The sequence below is a fragment of the Dermacentor silvarum genome, chromosome 1, assembly GCF_013339745.2.
Source record: "Dermacentor silvarum isolate Dsil-2018 chromosome 1, BIME_Dsil_1.4, whole genome shotgun sequence".
Taxonomy (NCBI): Eukaryota; Metazoa; Arthropoda; class Arachnida; order Ixodida; family Ixodidae; genus Dermacentor; species Dermacentor silvarum.
Window position 1 is genome coordinate 111,301,253 of NC_051154.1, and position 26,870 is coordinate 111,328,122.

At 48.2% G+C, this 26,870-nt stretch overlaps 1 protein-coding gene across 2 annotated transcripts in view; it reads right to left on the reverse strand.

Annotated features, from left to right (window-relative positions):
* Positions 1–26,349, reverse strand: part of LOC119435016 (E3 ubiquitin-protein ligase MARCHF8) — a 212,606-nt gene extending 186,257 nt beyond the window's left edge. For both annotated transcript variants that reach the window (XM_049672577.1, XM_049672563.1), the window contains exon 1: positions 26,101–26,349. In XM_049672577.1, coding sequence (XP_049528534.1) covers positions 26,101–26,169 — 69 coding nt within the window. In that variant the 5' untranslated portion in view covers positions 26,170–26,349. The remainder of the gene's footprint in view (positions 1–26,100) is intronic.
* Positions 26,350–26,870: the final 521 nt, after the last annotated feature.

Below are 26,870 nucleotides of genomic sequence, written 5' to 3' on the forward strand. Positions count from 1 at the left end.
AAAACTAGGCCAGCGTTTCTGATGCAGTTCAGGACGATATCCAGACGCGAGTTGTGTTCGCTGAAGGTGCGGCCAAAGATGACGACGTCGTCGAGGTAGCACATGCAGATGTTCCACTTCAACCCGCGCAGAATAGTGTCCATAAATCTCTCGAAAGTTGCCGGAGCGTTGCACAGTCCAAATGGCATCACATTAAATTCAAAGAGCCCGTCAGACGTTACAAAGGCAGTCTTTTCCTTGTCGTCAGGGTGCATCGGAATTTGCCAATAGCCGGATCGTAAGTCTACTGAGGAAAAGTAAGAGGCAGAATGAAGGCAGTCGATTGCGTCATCAATACGTGGGAGTGGGTACACGTCCTTTTTTGTTACAGCATTCAATCGGCGATAGTCGACGCAAAATCTCCAAGATCCATCTTTCTTTTTAACAAGAATCACTGGAGCTGCCCACGGACTCGCTGACTCTTGTATGACTCCTTTTTTCATCATTTCATGCACTTGGTCGTTGATAATCTGGCGCTCTGATGGTGAAACGCGATATGGCTTTTGTCTAATTGGATTTGCTGAACCCGTGTTGATGGTATGGCGGGTTCGTGACGCGGGGATTACAGGTATTTTGTCCTTCTGCGCAAAGTCGAATACCGAGACGTGCTTCGAAAGCACACCCACTAACGTTCGGCGTTTACTCGTGCTGAGAGATTTATTTATCATGGACAAAAGGGCCGTTTCCGAACTGTGGCCATCAGGATTTTGCGGTACTTCTGTAAGTTCAGCCACAGATAAATACGCGTGTTCCCGGACGAAGGCTAATTTCAAGCCATCTGGTAGTATCACGGGCTCCGCAGAACAGTTTACGATCCACAAGCCAGCGCGTCCACCTTCGATCGACACCACACAATGTGGAACCAACACATTCTTCTTCAGACAGTTCATGTGCATCGGTTCTACGGTAGCATCGAAGCTGTCAGAATCGGCGCCGCAACAGACAACGGGAACACAAACGGTAGATGATGCAGGTACGACCGTATCGCCACAAACACACAGTGTTGTTTCGTGATCTACAGGGTTTTCCAGGAGGGCTGACGTCATCCTACCACTTATGAATACCTTCCCTGTGCGGCAGTCAACAGTGGCACCACACTCCCGCAAGAAGTCCATGCCAAGAATAACATCATGGGTCGACCGAGGAATAATCACAAACTCTGTCGTAATAACGTGGCCTCCCAAAAACACGTCAGCACTACACACACCAATAGGTCGCAACGGCTCGCCACTCACTCCACAGAACCTTGAAGCTTCGTCCCATCTGAACATAACTTTTCGCCCTAACACGTCTTTAAAAGAGACACTCATAACAGAAATTGTTGCGCCTGTGTCCACCAGAGCCATCACAGGCACATTATCCACAAAAACGCGCACTTTGTTTTTCAGCATCAACACAGGAGGTATTTCTGTCAGTAGCACATCTCCAGCGACCTCACCTCCATCGGCCGCGCTAGCTAGTTTTCCGGTGACGAAGGGGACGTGGTGCGACGCAGTGGTGAGGGAGAACGGGAAGCACGAGGACGCGGTGGGGGCGTCAAACTCCTGTCAGATGCCGGGGAGCGATTCCGGGAGCTGCGCGGCCAATACTCGTCGCCAGACGATGTGTGTGCTGGCCACGGGACACCATGGGGTCGTTCGGAGGGCCGTGAAAACTCTGAGGGCTGGCCATACCACGTGGTCATACGCTGGTTGCAAAACCGAGAGATATGACCCGGGACACCGCAAGAGTAACATACCGGGGGAGGTCGAAACCTTGGTTGTTCGTCGATGAACCGAACATTGTCATTTTCCCTTGTGTAGTGGGCTGGTTCATGGCGTGTGTCATGACGATACATCGGGCGTCGAGAAGGCGTGTGCTGAGCGCGTCGGTCATAGCGCGGAGTCGGAGAGCGTGTTGTCATCCGAGACTGTGGGGCCGCGCTGTACTCTACGGCCGCTGCACTAACCATTGGTTGCCAAGGGGCCGAATGTGGCGCAGTCATAGCCTCACGCGACGTGTACATGTCATGGTGGTTAGCTGTTGGACGCGACATCTCTTCGCGGCGGGAAAGTTCCTCGCGGACAATCTGTCGGATGGTCGAAGGAAGGTCGAGGCAAGGGCTCGTGTCCACACTGGCAACCGTCGTAACGTTTGCCAACCGACCAAACTTTGGCGTAATCCGACGCATCTTCAGCGTTTCAAAGGTTCTGCAATGCCGAATGACGTCGGACACTGAACTTAGGCTTTCTTTACCGATGAGAAAATTGTACACGTCCTCAGCCACTCCCTTCAGCAAATGTCCTACTTTATCTTCTTCGGACATGCGGGCACTGACCACCTTGCACAGCTTTAAAACTTCTTCAATGTACGTGGTGCATGTCTCACCTGGTAGTTGTGCCCGTTGCGACAGTGTCTGCTCAGCACGCTTCCTTTTGGCGACTGAGTCCCCAAAACACGCCTTGAGCTCTTCAACAAAAAGTTCCCACGTCGTAAGCGTGTCCTCGTGGTTCTCGTACCACACGAGTGCGGTGTCGGTCAGGGAGAACACCACGTTGGTGAGCTGAGCGGTTGAATCCACCCGTTGGACTTGCTCACCCGTTTGTAATGGACGAGCCACTCGTCGGCATCTTCTCCCGCTTTTCCTCCGAATGTGGGTGGAACTCGGTAGTATTGCAGTGGACTGCTAGGCGCTGCCCTCGGAGCGGCTCCTTCTTCAGGCATGTCGAAGACGGTCACGGCAGATGGCGGGAGGCCGGCAAGTCGACGGCTTCGACGAAGCTGCAGCAGTGACGGTTCCGTTGTTGTGAGCGCGTACCCAGCACTTCCACCACTCTGTTACGCGCGAAGGAGACCGTTTATCACCCTTACGGATGAAGGGGGCCGTTTATTGTAGGTCGCGAAGGTGAGCGCAAGAATATATATATATATATATATATATATATATATATAAAGAAATCCTGTACGAACTGCCAAGCGCCGAGGTCATTGGAAAGCGAGTACGGCTACGGCTCTCGTGAAGGGGCACTAACTGGTATGAGTTTGGTCCCCAGTGGCACCGCTTGGCAAAGTTCTCTTTTCCTTCGCTATGTAGTGAGGATAAAGCTGAGGTGAGGAGGCGTGCCGACGCGACATGAGGAAAACAGACAACCGGCACGGAATTTCCGTGGGTGCGTGCCCTTGGCCAAGACAGCTATTCGCTGTAATATACTTTGCAACTATATAGCACCAGTTGGGCATTGCTGCATAAGTTGTTTTTGTGCGCTCTTCAATGGTATTTTGTGCATGTGCTATGCTACATATATGCACACCAGCTACCGTATTCAACTCGCACCGCAATGGATCAGTGGCTATGGCTTTCTGAATGCTGAGCACGAGTTCGCAGGTTCGATTCCCGGTAACGGTGACCCCATTCCTATGAGGCGGAATGCGAGAACGCCCGTGCCCCAAACTTTTGAGTGCACGTTGAAGATGCCCACGTCGCCAAAATTAATTCCAAGTCTACTTCTATAGGCGTCTCTCATAGCCCGTGCACTGCTTTCGGTCGAATTAAACCCCATTAATTATTTTAAGAAACTACAACTTACTGTAACGACGACTTGAGAGGGCTATAAATTTAGGGCATCTAAACTATGTGCGAGGCGAGGCGTCCGTCACTAGGAACTGGTCTAAGCCGTCTCAGAGCGCGAAAGAAATGTTCAGCTGAGCAAGCGAATTGTACGACATTAAGAAAACTATTCGTGCTCTCTCGATTAACCTCTGGGTATAATACGTCAGTGAACTGCTGCAAGAATATCATTTCATTTTTCACCCTATCCATCTGGAGTAGCATGCTAGGCATGCCGACAGGCAAACCTCTCTAGGATCCACTAAATCTCTCTCTCCGGCAAGAATAAAATAGTGTTTTATTGTTCGGCCTCCGCAAAACTACAAACATAAACGGCGTGTTTTTCGTCAGTTGACCGTGTGGAGGCCGCTTCGATTCAGAGAAGCCCCTACCGTGCGGCCGTTCAGTTAGCTGTGCACGCCTATACACACCATATTCTGCGTCGCACTTATGAAGCGGCCACCGACAAATCGACAAGAGAAAGGGTGCGTGTACACTTCATCCTAACACTTCTATTATTTCCTTACTCCGTCCCTTAGCATAAGAGAAATAAGAGCCGCCCGCGTTATCGGGAGCCAATCCGTGATTGTCAGTTCCGACTGAGATTTCACGTTCAAGCATAACAATAATGATCGGAGAGCGGCATTGACACTGCCTGCAGCGGGGCCCGCGGTTTTCTGTAGCAAGACCATGCATTGTTTGTTGTCCCACCCAGCGCCCGCGAGTGTGTAGATGATAACACACACACACACACGCTACATTTAACGGGACATCGCTGAGCATTATATAGGCGAGCACGCGTCATCATTGCCCACCCGGCATGTGCAACGGCGCTAGAAATATGGGGTGCCATCCGTGCTTCTGCTTGCCCCTCGTCGCGAACGTCGCCAAGCCACGCAGCCGAAGGCCGGCGCAGATTTTTTGCGGCGGCGCGTGTCACGACAATACCTGGCGCCGCGCCCAAATCGCTGGCCACCGGTGGCAGCAGGCGTGGCTGCTGCATTCTTGTCGACGCCGCTGCGGCGATATGATGGAACCCAAGCGTGACACGGCACTGACATGTCGCGGGCACAGGTGCAGCCTCCTCTTCGTATACCCACCACCCGTGGCCATCCCCATTTCGCGGAACTTCCTTTTATCAGCTTGTCTCGGACGCGAACGGCGCACGCACGAACGCGCGCACGAGCGGCGACGCAAGAGGGCCTTCCTGCGCCCATGTGTCAGGGGCTCAGGGGGGAGGCGTCAGCCAGGAGCACGCAAACAAAATGCGGAGCTTTATAAGTGGCGGGCGCACACGGGAATAGCGCACTACTAAGCGCGTACAGTATGGACATCGGGCTCGCTATCGAGTAACCTGCCGCTAATATATCCCACGGGCGTTCGGCCACCGTTGGAGTCGGGGAGTTCTATTCTGGGCACTGTCAAATTCGGCCATGCTGGCAAACTCGACATCTTGTCAGCCGTACTTGGCTCCCAGGACGCCTCCGAGTGGGTCTAAACATTAAACACGGCGGAATGTGACAATATGGCGGCATTTCAACAGAATAGCACCGCATGGTTAGTGCGTGCATTCTTCTACCATTCGGCACGGCTTCGCAGCAAAAGTGGGTTTGGACTTGCTTTATTGTACCTCAAGGTTCAATTGTCGCGCATTCTTCTTACTATTATTAATCATCGAAACATACAAACACCAAGCAGAGAGGAAGAGCTAGAAGCAGCTATAGGCCAGCGATTGTCTCCTGAAAGGACGCCCGTGCTTTCCTCGCACCGTTTAGAGCAGTCAAATGTCTTACATTCGCATAAAATTCATTTCGCCTAGCAATTTCCAGCTAATTATTAACTCGCGATTCATTAGCGTGTGTCTGTAGCTATTTCACATAGATGACGTTTGGAAAGTAGTGTGCCCACGGCCCCCATGGGACACATTATAGTAAAAACAGTTCCTTTTATCTGTGCTCCAAAGACTGTATAGAGGGATACCAACGAGATGAGAAATGACGCTAATCATTGCCATATAGCGAATCTGAGATGACAAGTCAGCTTATGAATGTTAATGAAGAAGCCACAAAGACGGTCGAAAACATAAGAACGAAGTCTAGCTTATCTAACAACTTCCGTCATACCCGCGCTGACTTAACCATCACGGTAGCGCTGCGAGCATAAACAAGGCCCGAATTTACATCTATACTAGTCTCATTATGGATTCTGCGTCTTAGCACACCTCAAAAAACAGCGTCAGTGGCACTGCACATGCGCACACTCTCGTACGAAATGCAGATAGCGACCGCCCAACTTTGGGGACGCTATTTTTAAAGAAACCTAATACGTGGTTTTAGAAATAGCGGACTATATATATAGTAGAGTTAGCGTTGACTATAGGAACCCAGCGTATGCTCAAGAACCCAAGCCGAGTTCTGATTGTCTGTGACGCTACCACTTGGTATACGTTAAGCCGCTTGCCGTCCTATTTCTAAAGCCCTAATATCTTTCTAGAGGCCCGCATCCGCACCCTGACCCGCGACTTGCCTTGTAGAGGGAGGCGGTTAGCGAAGAAAGGCTGGCGCGGGGAAATAATGGAAGCTAGCTGTCCTTTCTTCTGTCGCGGACAGTCAATTTGCCCGCAGCGCACGGTGCGTATACACAGCGAAGCAAGATTCTGGTCCTCGCAAGATTTTCCTGTCGCGCGCTGCACGGCGACTCGCAGGAAAGCGGCCGCAGCAAACGAGAGGAGGAAGAAGAAGGGCTAAAAGCCACCCGGAGTTGTTTTAAGTGTGAAAAATGAAGCTAACGGTCAGGGGTGAGTACAAATGGAGGTATAATTTGTTTTTATACAGCCGACGGAACGCTAGAAAGACACCGCCCGAACACGGGCGCCGAGCATCTTCGCGGACAACCTAAACAAGAGCCCCGCTACACGCCGCAGCAGCAAAACAAATGACGGCTGCGCGCGGCGTGAAAAGAGATAGGATTACTCGGTGACGAAGTCAGGTAACACTGATTAATTCATTTTCTTCTTTTCGGCATTTCCTGCGCTTTCTACAACATTCACAGCGGCATGGCACTGCAGAAGCCTGCTAAAAATCGTTCAAGCGCAATATAGTAGACGGACGAAGCGAGTCGATAGACACAAGCGCTCAATTCAACAAATGGCTTTATTCGAAACTGGGCAAAACTATATAGGCACGTATACGACACTCACGTGAAAGCCTGACGTTCCAAAACGATCATTCTTTTTCAGACGGGCCTAAAGATGGCGTCCTCACCCACTCAGTACTCACCCTTGCTGTTGTCGCTGCTTCAATACTCGCCCTTGCGAGATTACCATCTCGACACAAGGAGGCATTTCTGGAACAACGTCTTGCGTCCACATGTGTTCCTATGCAGAGCCAGCAAACCATCACGTCCCTTCTTAACAATTCTGTCGCGATATATCTATGTCTGTCTTTTGAACAACATCCCGTCTGGCCTACGCAGACCGTTCCGCAGAAGAGAAATGTGATAAACTTCACATTCTCTGCAATTTGCAAAGGGTATTCTATGCCGCATGCCACAGCCTGACCTTATATCGGTGTCTGAATAGCTAATTTTGCACAGCTTAGCCCCGTTTCATGGGCTGAAATCTCGATGTTGGCATTAGCACGTTTTGCCAACTTATTTAGGTTGTTAAATTGAATTCTGGGGTCTTACGAGCCAAAACCACGATATGACTATCCCCACGCCGTAGTGGAGGACTCCGGATTAATTTTGACCAGGTGGGGTTATTTAACGTGCACTCAACGCACGGTACACGGGCGTTCTTGCATTTCATACCATCGTAATGCGGCCGCCGTGGCCGGGATTCGATCCCGCGCCCTCGGGCTTAGCAGCAACGCAACGCCGAAGCCACTACACCACGTCGGGTGCTTTTTTTAGGTTGTGCGAAACCAAATATGTAGATATGGAACAACAGCTAATTTTTTACGGTCACCTTCTGTGACCGGAGTGTCGGTGCGTACGAGCAATAAACGGCTTCTGAAACATGAACTCAGCGACTGAGACTTGAGAATGTGCAAGAGTTCGGACACTTTCGAAAGGCGAGTAGTTGGACGCAGGAAGCTTTCAGTCATACACTGGGCAACGTGAATTCTTGAGAGCGTTCTCGAAGCTTATGTTAGCGATGGTTGGGTGAAGAATCGTAGGCATGCATGCCCATCAAGAAGCATGAACACCTATGCGTACCAGTCGTGCGTCCGAAACAAAATCTCCACGTCTTGTTTATCAAAACGTCTAAGAAACTCGTCGTATAGTCGAGTTCTTGATATCCAGAGTCACTCGGCAAATTCAAAAAAAAAAAAAAAACATTTTAACGTCCGATGTTAATAGCTTCAACATAGCGCGAAAAACACGGAACAGAGGATAAACAAAACACCGCAACACCGCAACCCCGCAAGTGCATGGTAAACTTATCTCTGATAAACCGACCTCTTTGCCTGTGAGCTCACCAGGCGTTGATTGGATCATATTAGTAGGGTTAAACCCACATAGAAGTCCACGGTCAATGAAAGACGCCGTATGCAGTGGGTGTATCCGGATCAGTTTTCATCACCTGGAATTCTTTAACGCACATCAGGAACACGGTACACGAGTATTTTTTAGCATTCACCCTCCATCGTAATGCAGCTACACCAGGGCAAGAAATCGCACTCGCGACCTCGTGCTCAAACAGGCATTTACGGCCCTTTTGTGTTCACCATGGTCCGTGTGGTCAGTGTCAGCGTCTTTGATTCAGAACAAAGACTGGGCAAGTCATGAACTGATCATGAAGCTAGTAACCAGTTATCTTACAGTTCATGGCATGAACTAAAAGACATTTCTTCTCGCTTTTCTTTTTTATAATTTTTTTTTCCTGTACAGAGGTATGTGAGCTCTGTCTCTCGGAGCACTCAAACGTCCATCTCGCGAACCATTTTGCAGCCCTCTAAGAAGACCGATCCACCGAACGAAGCCGCTGGCAATAAAACCGAAGATAACCGCGATGTTGTAATTGTGAGGCTTATTGCAATAACCGCAAAGAAGGAATTGTCGAAGCCTTCGACATTTTTTAGTGCCGTCAGTAATCCAACTCGTGCTCCCCTATCTCGCACAGACGCGATAATCGGCGAGCAATGACCTCCCCGAAATTACCGATTACTAAATTATAATTCATCTCTCCAGGGCTACAACAATGAACAAGGTGGGGACAGAGAAAAGAAAATGCAACTGACAGGCGCCTTTGGTCTTCTCTCATGGTCTTGTCACGCTGTTCCAGGCATGAATCTACACGAATTCGGGCAAATCGTCTATTCTTCAGGCTCCTCCAACCCTCTTATGCATTTCTGTCGTGGGGCATGGGTGCAGCTTTTTACCCCAAAGTCTTCATTTTACCACAAAGTATTTGACCATAATGTTTTCACCCCAAATATATTACATCTGTCTATGCTATGAGTCGCGCCTCTCTGGGCCAAACAGTATGCAAATGTATTTGCCAGGCACCGCTTTCGATGTTGCTGCAACGCGAGCGAAAATGTGGATTCCGTCTTCTTTTTCTTTCTTTTTTTTTCTTCTTTTCTTTTTATCGTCTATCTTCCCTCTCGTCAGCATATTTACTAGGCGCAGCAGCTCTAGAACTTATCATCTGCTGCTTCAATGTCGCTTCTGATATTGCCGCACTTGCTCATGAGTCGTGGAAAGCAATTGGTAAGAGTTTTTTTTTTTCCACTATTGTTTTTAGACATAATCGTGACTGAAGTAGCATCAGCATACGTTGAGTAAAAGGCGCTTCGACCACTTTGCAGTATAGACCCTTATAGAGGAGCCGCGGCAGTAGTTGCTGACGTAAGATTAGTCACTTTCCGTCACGTATGCTGCAAAGATCTTAGTAACGTGAAGCCAAATGAGGTAAATATTATATAAAGTAACTATGTCGGCAAGCTAGCTGCCTAAGTAATAAGAGTTAACTTCACAAAGCACCGTGTGGTTTTTCCATAAAACGACCAGCAAATCACACAGCACACGAAATACTCAATATGTGATCACAATGCGTCATACCAAGTTACTATATATAGAAACAAAAGCAGAGCAAGACCGCAGCATCACACGACGGTGAAAGGGCCGCGTACCGCCATTTTAAAGCGTCATTTCAAGCACACGAATTAAAACAGTGAGCACATATGTGTTCGCATAAGTATAGAATTCTGTGTATAGTACACGTCGAAACCAGCGCTTACTGTCCTGTATTATTAAAGTACTGTAGTGTTACAGTCCAGTATTTTGAAAAAAATGACACGTAAAAGCAAAAACACTAGGATTGCCAGCACAACAGAATAACAGACCGGAGATTGTACTGGGTAGTTCTGAATATCCACGTCAGCATTGAGTCTCTCAGGTTACTAAATGCTTAGCATGGAATTAATAACAGACAGAAAAAGTTTGTGAACGAAGCAGTTACTTTCTTCCCTATAGCGTAGATATGCAAAAAGACAGGTTTGCATCGCTAAGGCAGCGTCTGCGCCCGTCCGAGCGGTCCCAGGCTCTGGCTTTCTTTCGCAGTAGAGGGACGTTCGCTAATCCGGGTAACACCTCGAGATCGTTTTAAAATTTTCCCATATTCCGGACACAGACCGGCAGACATCCTTGAGCGAATGCTTGACGATGCGCCTGTTTCTCGTGACCGTCCTCTGGAAAGTGCTACGTTAGCTCCGCGGTGTGCGTCGCAGGCAGTGATACACAACACTCGAAGAAGGATGGCCTCTGCGACGTCGCGCTGCGCACCCTGATGAGATGCAGAGCTGTCGCCGTCGTCAGCGGCGGCATGCGCGCGGTGACGATGAGACCGAACTCCTCGCAGTGAACAGGCTCGCGCGGTGCACAGGCCCGAAACTGGGCGCTGCTATTTTGCGGGCCCAAGGCCGCGAGACCGAAATAGAGGCCCCGCGGCACAGCCGCAGACCGCCTACGCGGATCAAAACTCTTCGCCGGACGCGCGCCGAGCCCGCGGCGCTCGTCGCGGTGAGTCGCTTCCCGCCGGAGGGGCAAACCACGGGCGCGATGCTCGGGACGTCTGATCGATTGAAGTCGCAAGTGCGGTCGTAGCGCCACTCTTTAAAGTTTAGATTAAATTCCCGAGAATCGATGGTGTTACTACGCGAAAAGTCGCGCGCGGTGGCGGCCCGGTAATTTGTGCCCTCTATAGAATTCCTGCTGGAGCAAGCGAAGTTAGTCAAGTGTCGCTAAAGGCTGGAGAAAAAAGTCGCAGTTTCGGCCGAAAGGCGAAGCATCAATTGCGATAACAAATTTACTAGTAGAGAGCTAGTAAATACAGAGTAAGGATAGTAGTTTTATCGGCTGCATAAACTTGAGACCCATTCGCTTACTAACTGAATTAACAAGCCTGGTGTCAGCGCGCGCAGCAAACATGAATAGATCACGCTCGATGACCGCACACAAGCGCTGTCAAAACGCCTGCGTGAGCAAGCGCACCAGCAGCCGCGAGCGAAGGTTCGTGCGGTCTATCGCTTCAACGGAAACTAAGCGGCGAAAGCACAGCGCATACAAAGGTAAGAGCCGTGTTGCAGATGGCTTTCAAGATACGATGCGTGCGACCGCCCGCCGCCGCGCAATGTACAAGTATACAGTTGCTCGCAGAGCAGAAGTCGCACCCCCTCCCTCCCGCGCCGCCTTCCCGCTTTCCTCCTTTCGCCTGCGAGATTCCAGTTCCCCTTGCGCCCGGTCTCAAGATAAGCATTTGGTGGCGCAGCTGAACGTCGCCTCCCCTCCCTCCCTCCCTCCCATTCCCCACGGCCTTTCGCTCTACGGAAGAAGTCGCGTTTGCTCTCCGCCATGCTTTCACTCGCACATACAGCATACGGCGCGCGGCGACGATTTTATCGCCGTTGGACTTAATACGGAACCTCACGGCGACGGCGACGGCAAAAATGTGCTTGGAGCCGTCCATATAATTGCTATCACAATAAAATAACACCCACCATAGAAGGCAGATGGAGGAGACATACTGCGCCGACTTGTACCACACAGCTGAAAAACATATTTGCGAGCGAGGTTACACGTGCAGTGACACCGTCCTTCAATATAGAATCAAATAATATTGGCGCTGAGCCGTGTTCCCTCAAGGGCTGCAGAAGATAGCGCCAACCTTTCCCTTTCCCTCAAGAACCACTTATCATCATCATCAAATAATAGATGGACCGTGGTACCATTTTCGTTTCGCGTCGCAGAAAATGTGGATGATTAGCGATGTCGACCTATTTCCTGTGTACTTTAATCTCGGGTCGTTCAATCGGAGAAGTCGTTCAAGTCAACGTACCCAAACTTGACGACGGACTCACGAATGTTTTTATTCGAAACAACTGTTCGCAAGCGGCTCGGGCCTTCCCTACCCTGTTCGATAAGATATCACGATTGACCGGCTCCTATTTTCATATGAACTGTTTCGTGAATCTGCATCTAGAGACTTCGCGAATTCGGTCCCCAGCGCGGATGCGCAAGGTCTCTCTTATACGCGCGAACTGTTCGTAAGGACATCTTCCATTCAACCGCGACAGCGAACTGGATAAGAATTATTCCGGCCAGTTACAGGCATTTCTCACGAACGAACAGCTTTGTGAAACTGGCACATCGATCTTTACAAGCCGCTGTTTTCGACTGTATGCTGCCCCAAGTCGTAGTGATCGCTACATGGCGGTCTTGCAAATTCCGCTGTAGCAGCCGTACCGGCCCTCGACTATTATAAAGCCAGCTGTTCAAGACATTATTTTAAAGCTAATGTTTATCAAATAGCAAAAAGAATCTGAGCCGATAAACAGGAGCCTGTATCCACAAACAGCTTTCACGCTAGAATGTTTCGTAGGATCAAATTCCAGCAAATCCTTATGCTGGATATATTATTAGCGAAGATGCCCGACCGGTGGAAAAGAATACTTACGAAGGAAAAGCTGTGTTAATTCGGCCTGTGAAGTGCTTATAGACTTGCACTCCACTTAGACCGCATGACACGACGAATTGCAACTGCAGTGGCATGTTCTTGCTGAGATAACAACGTCTTACTACGCCGGTAAGTGTACTGCACGTAGGTTGCGTAGCCGTGGCATGCACAGTCGTTTCTACAAAAGCTTTTCTAGAGGCGCGTATACGGTCCAAGCGCGCCGGGAGGGAGCCGCATTTTTGCGCCGACCGCCGCGAGGGTGAGGCGCGTCCGACGGAAGCGGCACGCACCGCTGGCTTTCCGCACCCGTTTCAAATAGCTCCTCGTAACGTCGCCCTCTGCTCTCCTTTTGCTTTCCCGCACCTCCGCCGCGGAATAGTGATGGTGCGTTCACACTGTGTGCGCCGAGAATACGGTCACCGAAGCGCATTCGACCTCGGCTGACAGCCTGAGGCGCCGTGGCCGGCGGCAGCTCGCGGTGGCCCCACACGCCTGGCATTTGAAGATGCACCAGGCGTGACACCCCGTTTTATCATTTGCAAGCAGTCTTGGTTCGCTGTGAAAGCAGAACTTCGAGTGAGTGATTAAGTTTTAACGTCCTACAGCGAGACAGAGATGCCGGTAATGGAAAGTGGAGATGTTTGCTCGACCGCAAGCTTTGCATCTAGATGAGGGGCTAAAAATGAAGTGACACACACGCACGCGCGAACGAATGGTAATGTGTCCCCAAGCGTAACTACATCTTATTGAGTTTCATTAAGCTTTAACGTCTTATAGCTACGCCTTAGCTTATGAGAAACGTCGTAGTAGAAAGATCGAAGCTAGTTGACGACAATTTTTTCAATCATTTTATTTCTTTCCTCCATTGTGTAACCTCAGCACGCCAGCATTTCTCGAGAGGCGGCGGCCAATTAAACGCGCAACTCCGTGCTCAGGTGCAGAAGGCCATAGCAGCTGCGCCACGGCGGCGGGCAACAGCAACACTTCACTGCTTCTCGAGCAAATAGCAGAAGAAGAAGGTTTCCACTTATTCGAAAGGAACTCTAAGGCTTTGAATCGGGCCTACTTGTTGTGCTCAGGCATGTCGGATTTTGGCCTACTGGCCTAAGCACGAGCCACGCAGCGGGAGCCGTCGACATCTGTACTGTTTGTCCGGAAAGCGGTTCACTCCTCCCAGCTGGCCAGGCGCTTGTAGGACCGTCGGGTGTGGTGTTTTAAGAAAGAGAACGTAGGTATAGAAAGTGGGAGCACCGACATCCGGTTGCACGGTTTGCCCTCCAAGAAAACCCAGCCACTAGTCACCTAGAATTTCTAGGTACGGCAGCTAATACAGGTAGGCAGGTACAGGCAGGTACGGCAGCATTGAAATACATCCGAACGACGGAGGAACTAACACGATATATATATATATATATATATATATATATATATATATATATAATACGGTAAAAAATTTTCAATGAAATCTTTTCTTGTGAACTGTCAACTTCGTGCAGAAAATTCTTATAAGCCATAAGAATATTCTTTCCCCTGTTCTCCGTTACTTTTCTTCGCAGTCATGTTTTTTTTTTTTTTTTTTTTTTTTGCTGCGTTCAGAGCCCCTCTGCCATAGCCCAGGCACTCTCTTTTCTCTTTTCTCGCATATCTTGCGGTGTAGCAGATGGAAGCAACACCCCCCCCCCCCCCCTCCCATTTGGTATGTCTCAAATCTACAGACAGACAGCTACACTGTGTGGCGTCTCTGTTCCGCCGGTGTTCAATGTGTGGACGAACGTACCACGACAGCCAGTCGCACTGGGTGTCCTCGCCTTGAAAGTCGGTTGCCAGCAAGGAGGTTTGTTGCCGGCCGCCTTTCCTGCTCTTTGTCTCGTGGATCAACCAGCCTGCAGACGACCCTTCCTCGTGCGTCGTCTCTGGATGTGCACGCCTGCAGACCCATTCCTGGCGGCGGTGCACAATAAGACGCCTCTCCCCCTCGTCTCCTCCCTTGCCACGTCAAGCCCTGTTTTACTGCGGAAGTAAAGGTCCTTTTACGCACCTGGCATTTACCACAAAGGTCATTTCCGCCTCGCTTCCTCACGCGCAACTCGGGTGAAAGAAAATTCGCTAAACGGCGACATTTCCACTTGGAAAACGGCGATTATTTGAATATTTCCGGTCTCAGACGTCGTTGATCCTGCATGGTCGCCTTCTCCTTAATCGATTTAAAAACGCCGGCTCTTCATAGCCACAAGGCAGCGCCGTGCGTCCCAAACCCGTGAAAGTCAGCAAAGTACCGCGAACGGGTTTGAGATGTGCGAGCATCCGCACCTTAATGCCCCGCTGCGGCCCACTGATGTGGCCTCGCGATATGCGACGGTGACCAAAATGATTTCCATTGAACGCAACAATTACCGTTATTAGTAGAAAGAAAAAGATGGGACCGAAGGTCTTCCAGCCTTGCATGATTTGGCCTAATCACCACGTTTTGTTTCCCCTGCCCAACTGCGCTATCCGCGAAGGCCTCGACTGCTACGCGAAGACACGCTTGAGCTAAACGAGGTTTTCACAGATAGGAAACCTCCGCATCAATGTCGTCGTGTTTCCTTTTCATGAACATCCCCTAATCCCGTTCAGTCCCGCCGCTTATGTGTCAGTTATATTTTGTCTCGCCATGGACGACTGCTTCGTGTGTTGACGTCCAAGCATAGTGCGACGCAAGTCACATTTATTCTCTATACGATGAGCTGAACCATGCAGATGATTGATGGGATAGGACAGTGAAGAGAACATACTCCAACATCATAAGAATGAAGCTGAACTTATGCGCAGAGTGACCTAAGGCGTTTGTCATGCATTCTCGCAGCATTTTGTGAGCCTCAACGGCTCCACCAAGATACAGCACCTGCATGAAGTTTATCTCAATAACTTGGTAAAAAACAGCCCTAATCACTCACCAAATTTACTTCAAGCATTGTGCTGCAGGTGCACTATATTTGGGATGTATGAGATGTAAACACCGGCGTCAAATCGGAAGAAATGCGCCTTGCCTGTGCGAACGGCGCATTCACTGGAACTGCTTCATTGGCGTTCTGTTTAACCGGAATCGCATTCGCAAAAGGCAGGTAGAACAGAGAATACAGCATTTATTCCGCATTGTTGGCACACACACACACACACGGACACACACACGCACTGCATACACGCGCACACACACGCACGCGGCACACACACACTCGCACTGGATTTCTTTTGTGCAGGATCCAGCTTTCTGGGCCACTAGTGCATGCTGCGCGCAATAGCGATATGATATCACGCCGAATCGAACGCATAACGACGTCGCGATGATAGTTTGCTCAACTTCACGAGGAGCATTTTATTTCTTGCACCGCTAGTCTAGAGACCTTCAAGCCAATCTGATAGTATGCTCACCTGTAAGTGGGAGGCACTTTTGCGTGGCATTTGTTGGCCACGGCCCAGGAAATTCTTTAGACTGAATGTTTATTACCTTTGAAGAAAAAAACTTAATGACAGTGGCATAGTTGGATGCTTTTTGAAGATGTACATAAGCCATACGGATCTCTTTATTATTTTTTTTTAAAGAAAGGACTTGCTCATATGGAGTGCTTCTGCTGTCACTCTGTGCTTTATGCGCCTGGTATCTACCATAAAGGTCATTCCGCCTCGACTTCTTCACGCGCAACTCGAGTGAAAGAAAATTCGCTAAACGGCGACATTTACACTTGGAAAACGGCGATTATTTGAATCGTTAAGGGTAGGGCGGTTTTGTTCGCACTGTTGTTTTGATAATTTCTCAGTACTGTTTTGGTTGTTTAGACTGTTACGTAGTAGACTGCGTGTTGCGTGCCTATCTGTTATAACATGTTTGTTATATACATATACTGCATGTTATATGTGTACGTTATAAACGTACAGTATGCCTTATGTATATGTGACCTCTACCGTACAAGAGTGTGAGAGATGTATAAGAGTGCATAGCACCAGGGGCGCTATAACGCAATGCTATTCCAAACTTTTCTATTCCAATTCTGCAATCAGCCCACCACGATCGGTCAAAACATTTTCGGGCCACTCCCAACTTCGCCTGTCTGTCACGCGACGTCACAAAAACCGCGATAGCTCCCCATCTGATATAACGGTACACACTGATTACGCATGATTAAACCGCACAAAACAAAATAATTATTCCTGATTCGACGCCTTTTCACCATTAGCACTCTGCTATTGGTCCAATGTTTTCGGGCTGCGCCCACTTCGACTGTCTGTCACGCGACCTCACCAATCCGCGAAAACTCACCACGTCAAAGTGAAGTGTACGCGAAAAAAAAATGCATTAATATGCCGAACAAAACTGTAAATTTTTCTGAATAGCCAGAGACTGTCCCGTTCCGAAAGGAATAGAAGATGGCTGCCCGCCGTAGTAGCCAGATATTTTGTTCGGGGGGGGAGGGCTCAGGTTGCAGCACGGCCTCCTCCTTATAGAATTTGTCGAGGGATCAAATACATGAATAATAACTGCATTGCCAATGCCATTGCATATTAGATGCTGCAAACGAATTATTGAACGCTACGCACTGTCAAGTAAAATATGTATTTCCTCATAAAAGTATATATTCGTATGTCCAAAAAAATGTGGCAGAAATAACTGATACCAATGCTGTCGCGTTTTTTTTTCTTGTCTATTTATTAAGTAAAGAAAATATCACACGAACTTTACAACTATATAAGTTCGAAACCAGCAAGGCAGTGCATGCAGCTGATATGAAAAACGTAAAGGCCTTGAAATGAAAAAGTTGAGGACAAATATTTTGATGAATCTTTGTCATTCAAGAACCTTGTTTACAATTTTGCACATATGCAACGGACAGGAAAAAACTTCAATGACGCTCCTTAGTTGCAATGGATTGCGCAGGAGCAGCAGTTACCGGTCGTGTATTGTGAGTAATTGAACCGAAATTATAGTCGCAACAGTGAGTACATTAAAAAGCTGGAGTTCTGCAAAATATACATTAGAAATGCGAAGATAGAATGGAATATACAAATGCCAGATACAACTCGCTAAAGGGCAAAATGAGTCGCTGGAAACAAAGTTCGCTGCTCGTATACACAAAACCTCGCAACAAGATATTTAAATATACGTCTAAGTGTCCAATAAATCTACGTATTTAAGCAAACGTCACTGTATATAATGCGCCAAACAAGACAAATAAACATGTTGCGCAGTCACAGATAGTAAACTTTGCGCACAGAAAGACATGATCTAGGCAAAGAAAAAAACTATGATCGCAGAAATCGTGATATGTACTCGCGCCATGCGGCGGTCGCGACAGCGCCACATGGGTAGAATAAAGAAGAATAATGCAGAAATCAGTAGGAAATGTGTTTTTTAACTGCCTACAGAGCGGCAACAATTATTCTGCACCCAAAATTAAAGGAGGGTATTGCTTCGTTTCAAAAAAGAAATAAAAGCAGGTAGGTAAAAAGGACAGAAAAGGGCAAACGAAAGCCACAGATGATGCCACAAGTTGAACTACCCAATATCCGAGTGTGTTTTTGGCAAACGCCACGTGGTCCGGGCTTTCAATGAGCAAGATCGGTCAAAATTGGTTGTTGATGTCCTCGTAATTTTCGTATTCGCATGATAATTTTGATCATGATGCTAACTGCTAGAATAATCGGCTAAAATTTCTGCGGTTTTAAAAGCTAACAAACAGTCATACGTTTTCATAACTACGAGCTTATGGATCTGAAGGAACAGAGCTTTTTACTTGCATTGATTTTTCTGCTGCGCTATCTAAAGGCCAAACTTCTCTCAGCGGGGAAGTTGTGCGAAGCGGTCAATGACTTCGGACACGTTGATGCCGACGTCTCTGTGGGTGTATAGAAGCGCCAGCCTAACCATGCGTTCCACAGACATTATAGAGCGCAAGTAGGTTTTTTTGTAAACTCTTGTTAAAAAATATTCTCTCTGCGCTGGCAGTGGTCACTGGAAGGGTGACTAGAATCTGCAGCAGTTTGTACACATTTATATAGAACATGCAGTCGCAATGAGAGAGAGCCTCTATTCCGATGCTAAAACCTAAAACACTCCCTCGATGTCGTTGGCATCGTTGTTTAGGTACCTTGCACAAACAGTAGGCTGTTCGATTCCAGCGATGTCCGTCGTTTCGTCAGGAAGTATGGAGAAGTAGCCTGCTTTTCCAACTAGGCTTTCTTTGATAATTTCACCACAAATTTTTCTGATTCGGTTTTGCGCATCTGGGCTTAATTAAATACGAGGCATTACTGGGGCAACTTTCCAAATGGTTCTTCAGATATGTATCTCCACAATCAGCTCGCATGCGAAGAAGCGCTCTGAAAATACCTGTATTTTCAGCGGGGGCTATACTTAAATCCACAGGGCCACTGCCCTGTGGCCACGGAGAGCCATACCTTGTCGCCCGCAAAAAGATTTTCCACAATAATAGGTCATTTACTTTCTTTTGTTTTCTCATATTTTACTTTGCCTGCCCTGGTCTAATTGATCGATCACATTGGGCACGCTTCCTGAAAATGTTTGGAAAAAATTATCAGCTGCTAGCTCACAGTAACGGTTATATTTAGTATTTTCGTGTGTGGTGGAAGATTGCGAGCGCGTGCTTCATTTCTGGAACGGCTTGCACACGAGGGCTCCAGTGCACGCATGTTGGCCCAAGTTTATAAGAGCATTAACCCCATAAAGTTCCAGAATTGAAAATCTTTTAAAGCACGCCTTTCGAAATGTCAGTGCACCTTTCGCGTCAAAAGTTTATGAGAACTTTATACCCATAAAGTTTCGTAACTGAAATCCATGCAAGTTCCGCAGCCGCTGCAAGATGCCGCAACGCGCCCGCTCGCTATGGAAAAGCCCTTGAAAGTTTGTGCTCGAACGGGGCTCCTGCGTTACGTGACTCCAGGTGCAAGGGCGTTGCCACGAAATCCAGCCCGAGTTCGCAATGTTCGTGCCGAAATGTCTTTTCGAGCGTGAAAAAGACATTGTAGACAGAATCCATAATGATTCCTGACGTCGGTGGTAGTTTTGGTCGGCGGTGCATGCCGGCACGAAAAAATTTCGCGGGGGGGGCTGAAGCCCCATCAGCCCCCCCCCCCCCCCCTACACCCGGCTACCCCCCTGCCGCCGATCGACCAGGCCCTCGCTACTCGCACCTGCCGGTGAGCATGTATTTATTTGTGCATGATAAACATTTTTGTGTGGTGTGGCATTAAAACGTTATCGAGCCCTTTCGGTGCATATACGACATCGCTCTGCCAACTCTTCCTTACTGAGGATCCGTTTTAGCGGTATTCTTATCCGTTGCACGCCGTCGCGATTTGTGACCAGCCACCGCAAGCTAAGTAAGGCGAAGCGGACCAATCGGAGAAGCCGGTACCACCCTCTTCATGCGGTTATCTATTTTCACTGTGCTGGGCTCGGTCCCATCGAAACCCTCTCCACTAGAGCGTGCTCCTCGCCTCTTGTCAGCCAATTAGATAACAAACACCTCTCAATGCAGGCAATGTTCAGTAATGTGGAAAGTTGGGCGAGTTGGTGATTAATCGTCATACCGTATTGGAGAAGCAGCGCACTGACAAGGACAAAGTGGAGAGAGTAGCGAGTGTCGTGTATTCTTGGGTCTCTGCACTTTGTCCTTGTCAGTGCGCTGCTTCACCAATACAGCAGGCAATGTTATTCGTTTTGGAAGCGAACAAAGGTGACCTCCTATAAACGAGGAGAGTGTTTGATCGGGTTGTTCAGACAACGCTGCGGGTCACCGCCCGATGATTGCGTCAGTGGTTACGTAAGTTTGACGTCAGGAGATTGGAATAAAAACACTTTGGGAATAGCTTTACATTATAGCGCCCCAGATGTGGTAAAACTTCCTGTTGTCTACCTGTCCTCGCTTCGACGTCCAACGCCTCTCTCTCAGGACAACTTAAACGGCTGGACTCGAGGCCATTTTCGGGTCAAAGTTACTCGGACCGTGGCCACATCAGTCACTGGCGCAAAAAGCTATAGGCGCACTAGTGCAGTTTTTGATGTGCAACGGCCTGTGTGGCCGTTTACAGTCCTCCTGTGCATCCTCCCACGTGCAAGCTGTGTTCACTCTCTCCATATTTTCCTCTTTCTATTCCACATTTCCCTTCCCCCAGCGTAGGGTAGCAAACAGGACGCTCGTCTAGTTAACTTCCCTGCCTTTTCTCTCCTTTCTTTCTCTATCTTCAGAGACAAGGAGTAGCCAGCGCCGTATGCAATCGCCAGCATCTTCTTTTTATGATGTCAGCAAAGAACAAAAAAAAAAGGGGGGGGGGGGGGGAGGCAAGGATCACATTTACTGACACTCACACAAACCCAAGATTAGATTTCTAACGTTCCACGCATATGGGTCTCGTATAGCAGGGACACGAACCTTATTATACCATAATTTGCGATTCAACGGCGATTTTAGTATAAAAATTCGTCGCTGCGTGATATGCCCAATTTGACAGATCTGAGAAGCCTTGCACTAACTTGTATCGACTCATGTGCAAGCTGGCCAGAAACGGCGGGCTCATGCAGATGCCACAGTTTCCTACCAGTGTAACCGCAAGCATATCCTGAACATTTAGACCCGTAGGAATAACGAAGATTGGAGGCGCTGCCAAGACTGCACGCGTCGTAGAAAAAAAAAAAAAAAAAAAAAAAAAACAAGATACACATTACAGGTCAATTCAGGTCACCAATGAATGAGCGCACATTGGTGACTAATTCATTGAAGGATGGAAAGAACACGCGTCGAATTCACAATTTTTGACCGTAAGAGCTGTTCGTTATTGGCAGGCCGTTAATAACCAGGGCCCGAATTCACACAAACGTCTTACGCCAGAATTGTTCGTAAAAAAAAAAAAATGTCAGCCAATTCTGATGCTCGAAATAATATTACCGAAGGCGGTGTACCAATGGTAAAGAGCACTTACGAACGAAGAGCACTGTGATATCGGCCCCTGTTCGATACAGCATGTTCTTACGAACAGTTCTAGCGTCAGTACTTCCTTGTGGACTGCTTCGTTACACATTTTGAATGCCTGAATCAACGGTTACAGTGCCTAAAAGTAAAACAGAACACAAATATTAATCTTATAAATAAATTCTGCGTTTGTCCGTGTTATGTGAAACTTTGTTCTTGACTGTCAGCATGCACGATAGGAACAGTGCCGCCGATATCTTGCCAGAAAGCGCATTCGATGAAATAGGATATTGCGGAGAATAGAAAACGGGGGTCAGTAAGAGGAAAGCCCGAGAAAAATAAAATGGCATGGCGGAAATTAACATTCATGTCAGGCGAAGCGCTCCGTCAGTGGACTCTAAGTCCAGCAGATACCCAATTTATTTCTGGGAACGCAAGCTCTGATGCGCACGATAACGCAACTAAGCGACATTTTGGGGGCATTCACCTACTTTGTGGCATGAATGGCTATTCGAGGTGATTAATTATCGGCGCAAACTGCAATCACGTGGACAGAGTTTGTAGCCTTCTGGTTTATAGCAGTTAGAAGAGACTAGTAAATAGTGTGCTTAGATAGTATTTGTGCACGGAGATGCCGATGCGTATTATATGCATTTGTGATACCACGCGCAGTAAGTGACTGTCACAATACTGCGGTTCATTCGATATACGTCGAGCAAAGGTTAGAAACCAAACACATCCGAGCAATATCGCCCTGATTTTTCTTTATTTATGTATTTTTTACGACGGCGTGTCTTGGCCTTCAATATATGTGAATAAGCGGTGCACGCTACTATTTCGACGGCGCGCGCACTTCGCTTTCAGAGCGCAATTTCGCTGCATTTGCCGCGGTAGTTGCTCCATAGTATTGTTCCTTTCATGTTACTTCTTTCATCTCGGTAGGCACAATGAAATGTCACGGTTAGCGAGCAGTTGCCGAGAGGCCATTTTGGGAGTCGTGTGATCCTATTATCGCTTTGTGCCAGCTGAGAAAGCACGCTGCTGTGTCGCATTGCTCTGCATCACTCATCACTCCAGTTGTTATTGCACCTATCAGGATAACCAGGAGGACCTTACTCCTATATATAAATCAGCGCTCTTGTGTATAATCAACTGTTATTTGAGTCGGTATGGCTTATACGGCATGCACGCCTGACATCGGTTATGTTTTCTTTCTTTTTTTTTCTGTATATACATGCAATGGAATATCATCCATATTACAGCAGCTGACATATAACTCAAGCCCGTGTAATAGTGTCCAGAGAAACAGTACATATTTCTCCGTGTATAATTACATTGCACAAATGTGATACCATAATCGTATACAGCCTTAATCCCACCCCCCCCCCCCCCCCCCCCCCCCAAAAAAAAAAAAAAAGCACGATACAAGTGGTACTGAGTACTGGCTGCGTCGTGCCCCACGTGTAGGACTCCTGGTACTGGAGAGTTCTGGCAGTAAAAACCAGAGTTGGCCTCCTTCTGCAGAGCTTTCGAGCGATGCGGATGCAACCGCAGGCCGACTATGCGTCACGGAGTCAGCCGTGGTTATGTGCGCAGTGCCTTAGTTTCTTTTGGCAAAGACTGTACCACGATCGTCGTTGCTTTATGCCTCTCTGCCTGTCTCTCCCCTCACACACCCCCAAACACACACACACACACACACACACACACACACACACACACACACACACACACACACACACACACACACACACACACACACACACACACACACACACACACACACACACACACACACACACACACACACACACACACACACACACACTAATTATTATATATAACACAAAGCAAACGCCCACGCCCTGATTACTCGACACATGTATATGTATAAACTTTTTCGTTTTCCAAGCCGTCGTCAACATTGCAAGTAAAGCACACTCTCACTTAAAAAGAAGAGCTAAGAAAACAAATACAAATGAAACTGCAGCGTATAAAACAATAAGCTCGAACAAAGCGAATACGTCGCGACTGGCGTTTTGCATAACTTCAAGATTCACAGTCACGCCACTGTCTTAAATTTAGATGCTTTATTTTCTTGACCTTTATTTTTTAAGACTTAGCGATTGTACGTTGTTATCGACTCTTGCATTAATCAGGACAAAAATTTCGCCGGAACCGCATTATATATGCGCACATGCGGCACTCTAAATGTGTCTACGCTGTAAATGCGGAGAATTTCCTAGGGCATCATTGACCCAGCCGCTATCAGCAAAAAAAAAAAAAAAAATCAATCTACAGATAATGGCCAGAAATCAGCCTTCCAATGTAAATGCAAATCTGCTAATCTACCAGGCGTAAAAGCAAAAGGAAAAAGGGGAGTGGAATAAGGCGGGGGGACGTTTGTTGCGACGTTTAAGTGAACACGATCCACGGAGCATTTCCATAAAAGTGGAAAAAAGGCCACGCCGGCGCGAAAAGAAGGAAACGAGAAGTTATTCGCTCAGAAGAGAGCTTCGAGAAATGATTGAACGACTGAAGATGCGATGACAGGACGCGTTATGCTGTCTAGGTGTTTCGCCCGGAAGCCAATATCACCGAAAAAAGTGAGGACTGAAAACGAATCCCTTCGCTCTGATGAATGGGCAATTTTATTTTTCACCGAAACACACCTGACTGGATATATGTAACAGGTTTTCAACAATCTCTCTTGCTCTTCTCTGGCGTTATTAGGCAAGTCCGCCGTCGGTGAAGTGGATGACCCGATTCAAGGCTTTCCATGTCGCACTTTTAAAGAACTTGCTCGAGCGCGAGGCAGGCATCCCAATTAGCTATAATGGCTGCATTTTGCTCCAATCAAACGATACAGCTGTTCAATAGCGTTGAAGAAAACGAGCTGTAAAGATATTGAGGATATATATCTAAAAGAAGTTCGTAAAGCTGGTTCCGGGCCGAGAGTAAGCAATGCCTTGTCAACAAGTTGAAATGCACAGGAAGATGCGCCTTTAGGTCCTATATACCCCAGATTGAACACTTGCCTTTTCCTTTTCTTTCGTTTTCTAGCATTTCCGTTGTCTCACTTTCTTTTGTAGTCTTTAGTATTTACTGTCATGACTCGCGTTCTCGCGCCCAGATTGACCACGCATGTACAATGTATGTGAAGTGACCGGAATCGAACCACACATTCGCTTTTTTAGCAAGGTGGACAGCTGGGCGAATTAGTTGGGATTCATGTTGCTTACAGCGGAAAAGGGGATTAAGACAAAAGCAGGGAAACGCACAGGACAAAGGCTCTGTGCTTCTCTTCTATTCCGCTCCGCGTGTGCTTCTCTGATGTAGCTGTGCTCCTTTGCTGAACATTTCAAAGATGATTCTCTGCTTGTGTTCGCGCGCGTTTATGTGTTGCAAGCAAAATAAAAATGTGCTCACTTGGAAAGGCGCGCATATCTACATGTCAGTGAATTATCTCTTCAGCGCATAAATGTGGGTCAAGCAAAACCTTGTCATGTGTGTGTGTGTGTGTAAGACGCTTTCGTACCTTATCTGTCGCCTTGTCGCAGCCTCGTTATGTTCTGACAGGAGGTTTCTTGCATACAGGGTGAGCATTTTTAAGTTTTACGCAATTTTTTTAAAAATTGCCTATAGCAGATGGCATAATTATTGTCGTTGAGCTGTATTATTCGAAGAGGCGCCGACATTAATTACTAACACGAGAAATCAAAACACGTATTCAAATCAATTAACAAAAATTGACTAATTAACTTAATTGATTACTTTACGGCACATATTGCAATTTACGAATTGCAGCCGGTGAGCTTTCAAGAGGCATCCACTTGAAATGAATTTTGAGGATGACACCAGTTTCGAGATATTATTTCCCAAAGTGGGGGATGAAATACATAGGCGCCCCAGGTACTTTTGTGGTTCAATGCACAAAATAGCGTTTTGTTAAAAAAGTAAGTGGACCAACAGTGCATTTTTAGGCGAGTTTAATATCTCCAACTGGTGTCATTCTGGAAATTCATTCTAACTGGATACGTCTGACAAGCTCACCGGCTGCAATTTGTAAATTGCAGTATGAGCCGTAACGTAACTAAGTAGGAAGTTAATTAGTATTCTTTTAACTATTTGAATATCGTTTTTTCGGTTTTTCGTACAATGTCCGCCTCTCTGAACAATCGTGCTCAAGGACTATAGAATAACGTTTATCTGCAACAGGCGATATTTAAAAATTCCATAAAATTTAAAAATGATCACCCCGTATAAACTAAACCGGTGAGCGCTAGTTAGTAGCGCAATTCACTATACTCGGTAGTACGAAGTAGTTATGAAGAAACGTAATCGCTCCGAGGCAGTGCAGCAGTAGAAAGCGTGAGCATGAACGTGTGCGTTCTTCAATCGCGCCGCGCGCATGCTGACGCCTCTTGTGCGGCGTGCATGCCGACGCCACCTTTGGACGTCGGCAGACATCCGGACCAAAAGGCGCCCTGACCGAGGGGGGCATATCGCACCGCTGCTATTGGGATGCGCGAAACGGGGTGCGGTGACGTTACCTTGTGGGCGGATGTATCCACAGCTGCATGGCGGCCGAGCGGTGGCAGCGCCTGGGTCTCCACACTCATGACTACGGAGAAGTGCTGCGCCTGCTACGAGCAGCTGGGCCGCAGCGGCAACCCGGGCGGCCACATGGCAGCGAGTATGCCTGTCTTCGAGGTCGGCTCGACGGCGCGTGATCGGCGTCGTAGAGCTCTTCGCGTCGTCCCCGGCACACCGGCGGCAGAGAAACAGCCGCCCGAGCGAAAGTTGTGCCGCCGGAAAGAAGGGGGGTCGCGCGGGCAGAAGTTACGTCAGACGCTACGTAACCGGGCTCCAATGGGCGGCCGCTTTTTGCTTTTCCTTCGCGTGGGGCCCCCTCGCGTTCACTGTCGGCCGCCACTGCCAGGGGGAACTTATTTTCTGCCCGGCGTCGGGTTGCGTCACGCGCGTTGTTGTAGGTCATGGCGGAGGAAACGCGCTCCGTTCCTTCTTTCGTGTTTCTGTGTCGGCGCGCGCGAGCGGTGAAAGTGAGCGGCGACGGCGGCGGCCGTTATTGAGACCGGCCGCTCCGATGCAGGCCGGAAGTTTTGACCGCGTTTCTCCCTCGGCCGGCCGCGCGCACCGCTCTCCCCACTCGTTACAGCAGTAAACAACCGGTGGTCTACTATTTCCGCGTCTCAGCCAGCATAAACAACATTCTGCCAGTTTCGCGCGGGTCGCGCGCACCGCACTGTCCGCGCACGGGATGTGCAGGCTTTTTGCGAAAGATCCCCGACAACTAAGCGCG